This window comes from Nicotiana attenuata, unplaced genomic scaffold (assembly GCF_001879085.1).
Source record: "Nicotiana attenuata strain UT unplaced genomic scaffold, NIATTr2, whole genome shotgun sequence".
In the NCBI taxonomy this organism is placed as follows: Eukaryota; Viridiplantae; Streptophyta; class Magnoliopsida; order Solanales; family Solanaceae; genus Nicotiana; species Nicotiana attenuata.
In genome coordinates this window covers 190,075-194,295 of record NW_017671757.1, presented here as the reverse complement: position 1 = coordinate 194,295, position 4,221 = coordinate 190,075, and the positions used below count along the sequence as shown (strand labels likewise).

At 34.2% G+C, this 4,221-nt stretch overlaps 1 protein-coding gene across 1 annotated transcript; it reads left to right on the top strand.

Annotated features, from left to right (window-relative positions):
• Positions 1 to 691: 691 nt before the first annotated feature.
• On the top strand, positions 692 to 1,612 carry LOC109210047 (putative calcium-binding protein CML19). Its single transcript, XM_019373420.1, has one exon. The coding sequence runs from the start codon at positions 864 to 866 to the stop codon at positions 1,470 to 1,472; it is 609 nt and encodes a 202-aa protein (XP_019228965.1). The 5' UTR covers positions 692 to 863; the 3' UTR covers positions 1,473 to 1,612.
• The last annotated feature ends 2,609 nt before the right edge of the window (positions 1,613 to 4,221 follow it).

The window sequence follows — 4,221 nt, the reverse complement described above, 5'->3', positions numbered from 1 at the left end:
CAACCCCGCAAAAGAAAAGTGAAACCCTATTTCTACTTTTAAGAGCTTCTGTGGAAATCCACAAGCAAACTTTAATTTACCTTGCTCACACGATTATCATAGTTCTCCCATTCCTTGATTATTATTATTACAAGTTAAGTACGTAAGACAATAACAAGTTTTCCAAATCAAGTGTGATACGTACAAATGGGAAATAATTTAATTTATATACATAGTACTGTAAAGAATTTTTATTGTATCAGTATGCTCAGAATTATTGTAAATATAATTATTTTTCTAGGTTACCAATCTCATTTATAATTATTATAGTTATCTCTTAGTTACCTAATGGTGTGATATAATTTTCACAATGTCAATATATATTTAGATTAAAATCAACCTAGAAAATAAATAATAGGAGTAACTTATTCTACCCATTAAATTTCACTAAATTGTTTATATTATATGATATGATTATCATTAGATATCTTCACCCACGCTTGGCGTTTACTTTTGACTTTTAAGAAGCCGAAAAAAGAAAAGGCAACAAAATTGACACATATTCATTACTGAAACCCAGCACGAAGCTTCCGTACGCGCAAATCCCACGGAAAGCCGACTTCAACCGCCATTAACTAACCTCTTCCCCATTACTACTTCTTTATTTTTTCCTTCCCATCGCTTTCTCAGCCCTTAAACTATTTATACTTGCTATATATAACCCAATTCTTCCTCTTCCTTCATCCAATACCAATTGTTATTCTCATGCAACAACCATCTTTCTTACAAAACATTTCCTAGTTTTCTTGGTTATACACTTAAGTTAATTATCATATTCTGCTTCTCATATTACAAATTAGCTTACGATACTAATTAGCTATAGCATGTGCATGGAAACTATTTCTAGCTCTACCGAAAACAAGTCCGTTTTTTCAAGATTAAGGAATATATTTTCGCCCAAAAAGCCGATCATAATCAAGGACGATGAGGTTATTGATCAGACGGCCAGTACTAGTACTCTTTCTGTGAGTATAATCAATACTAGCAATGAAAATAGTGATCGTTTAGAGAGGGTATTTACGTACTTTGACGAGGACGGAGATGGGAAAGTGTCGCCAGCGGAGCTACAGCGGTGCGTGAGGGCGGTAGGAGGGGAGCTGACGGAGGAGGAGGCGGAGATGGCGGTGAGGCTATCGGATTCAGACGGAGATGGGATGTTAGGGTTAGAGGATTTTAGTAAATTAATGGAAGGAGGTGACGTGGAGGAAAAGAATAAGGAGAGTGAGTTAAGAGGAGCTTTTGAGATGTATGAAATGGAAGGAACAGGTCAAATTACTCCAAAGAGTTTGAAGAGGATGTTGAGTAGACTTGGTGAGTCTACCTCTGTTGATAATTGCAAATCCATGATTCAAAGATTTGATCTTGATGGTGATGGAGTTCTTAACTTTGATGAGTTCAAAATTATGATGAACATGGAGTTTAAAAAGATCTAGTTTAAAGTACAAATATTCTCATGCCTTATGTATATACATAATTCTTTGCCGTTTGAGCTCAAAATAATTCTGGTTGATGGATTCTATTGTTATCAAGATTGTTATTCATTACTTGATTGTTATTGCAAATTGATTGTTTATATGTATTTGACACCATTCTATATATATATATATATATATATATATGGAAGTAAAGCAATATAATTTGCAGTTGAGTATGAAAAAAGTGAGTCAGTCTCTTTATAAGTACTTTTCCAGCTCCAAAATACTAGTGTGGAATAGGCCAGAGAGGTTTGCTTGAGATTTGAGGGATGATGTCATATCAGAAGGATTTGGTTTCCCACCTTATATCATCATGTTATGAACTAATAATTTTAAGAGTAGATGATCAATAAGACTAGTGCTAAAATTTTTTAGGTCGAATCCATCATATTCAAATCTTGGATTCCCATATATATGTACATCCTTGGCAGCGGCCAAGTGAGAAATTTTCCCAAGGTATTCAGATTCGAAAGAAGTAAAAAAGTTTCCCGACAGAAGGTGTTCAATATATGTTATATACATCTAAAGTTAATGTTTTACTTATATAGACAATGTAATTTTTCGTAATATTTCGAGGAATGACGGTCAACTAACACCCTTCGCAAAAGGGGGCTTTGTCCCTGGTCACTGGATCGAACAGTTATTTAGGGACAATTTTTTCATTAGATACTTTCTTTCTTTTTTTGCTAAATAATTGAAGTATTTTTATCTATAAAAGATTTCTTTACATAGTAATCTGGTATGTAATTTCTCAATTTCCAAAAAAGTAACAAATTAATATTGAATATCAAACTGAAAATTAGATAAATTGATTGGTAGTATTTACTTCTTTTGGAATGAAGTGATTTCTTTAGTTTCACGCTACTGAAATATGACCATGGTTATTGGTTAGCGCAAAACTTGTGAGGATATAATAAGGAGAACTGAGCCACTTTTGATATTAAGAAAAGTCCACTTTCATATATTTGGCATTTTTCAGAATCATTGACTTTGAAATTCCCCTCAGGCATTCTGACTTTTGCTAGATACTATTGAGGGTTCAAGTTCACTGCACAATGAATGCACCCGCGAATAAGAAAGTCCATGGAAATGGACGGTAACGCGCTGAAATTCGGTTCTGCTATTGCCACAGTAGGCCGGCGTTCTGCTGGTCAAGCTGCAATATTAATAAAGTGAATATAGCACGAGCTAGCTAGTTTTCGGACTGGTAACTAAAAAATAACCAGCGTTTGTAAAGTTATTGAAAAATAACTATTATTTTGCTGTAACACGGAAAACTCCAGCATAATATACCGGAGATTGATGCACTTGTGTATTAACTTCCAGCATATTATGCTGAAACTCCAGCACACGGAAAGTTCCAGCATAATATACTGGAGAGTGGATCACCTGTGTATAAACTTCCAGCATTTTATGCTGGACCAGTATATTATGCTGGAACTCCAGTATATTATGTTGGAAGTTCACAAGTAAAAAATTCGAACTCCAGTATATTATGCTGAAATATTTTCCGAATTTAGAATAATGTTTTCGTTCAAATTTACCTTTACATGAAATGTGACTAAATTTCAATTACTTTTGACACTCCGGTTATTTTTCAATTATCACTTGATATTCACACTATTAATCAAAGGTGTTAATGAATACAGGCCCGATCAACCAGACCAACTGTATAAACTTTGATTTTCTTAAAATGTTACTAACAACTTTGTGAATAAAAACAACCTGTAACACCACGTCCGTTTTTAACGTTGCACGTGTGTTTATATCAGTATAGATCTTTTAAGATAGTATAGATAATATTAAAATGAGAATTTGGAAAGGAAATGACAAGCTAAAATTAATGAATAGCCAGCCTATTCGAATGACTTGATTGTCAATCACTATTGTAGCTTTAGCTGTCATTAAATTGGTACATCAAGAAGATATTGTCCACAGGGGCGGATTTAGGGGCGGAAGGGGTTGACTCGAACCCCCTTTATCGAAAAATTACACTGTACATATAAGGCATTATTCGGCTTGTACTTCTATATATTATATTTTGAATCCTCTTTGTGAAAAAAATAAAGTTGATTTTTTGGAAAAATATAGAATCCTCTAGAATGTCCTAGTATAGTATCCTTGATATTTATCTGGTAGACATATCTAGATGTTCTAGAATGTTGTGGAAAGATAAGACATGTCTAGATATTCTAGAGTGTTGTTAGAAGATAAGGTTGCTAGAATCTTCTTTGTACATTATCTAGAATCATATCTAGAATCATCCATAGGCTAGTATAAATAGAGGGTATCTTGTTCATTTGTAACCAAGCCAAATTCATGAAAGTCTTCTTCAATAACAAAGTTCTCCTTTCAAAAATCTCTCTTCTCTTTTCAAGCTTCCTCTTCTTTAGTTGAATCTTCCAATCTTATTTAACGATCTTGGGCTAGCAGAAGGTTTCCAAATAATACTCTTCTTCTGCTATTCTTTATATGGTATCAGAGCCATAAGACGGCTTCTGGATTTCAAGGTCGGGTTAGTGGTTGATTCAACTGGTTTCTCTAAATGGTTTTGGGTGGTCGTGCTAATGGATTGGGGATTGAGTTATTGAACCAGTCCAACTACAAGGTATGAAAAACTTGTATGGAGTCATACCTTGTTGGTGAGGATTTGTGGGAAGTTGTCAATGGGAGTAACACAAGTCCTCTTGCTGACACACCGAAAAAT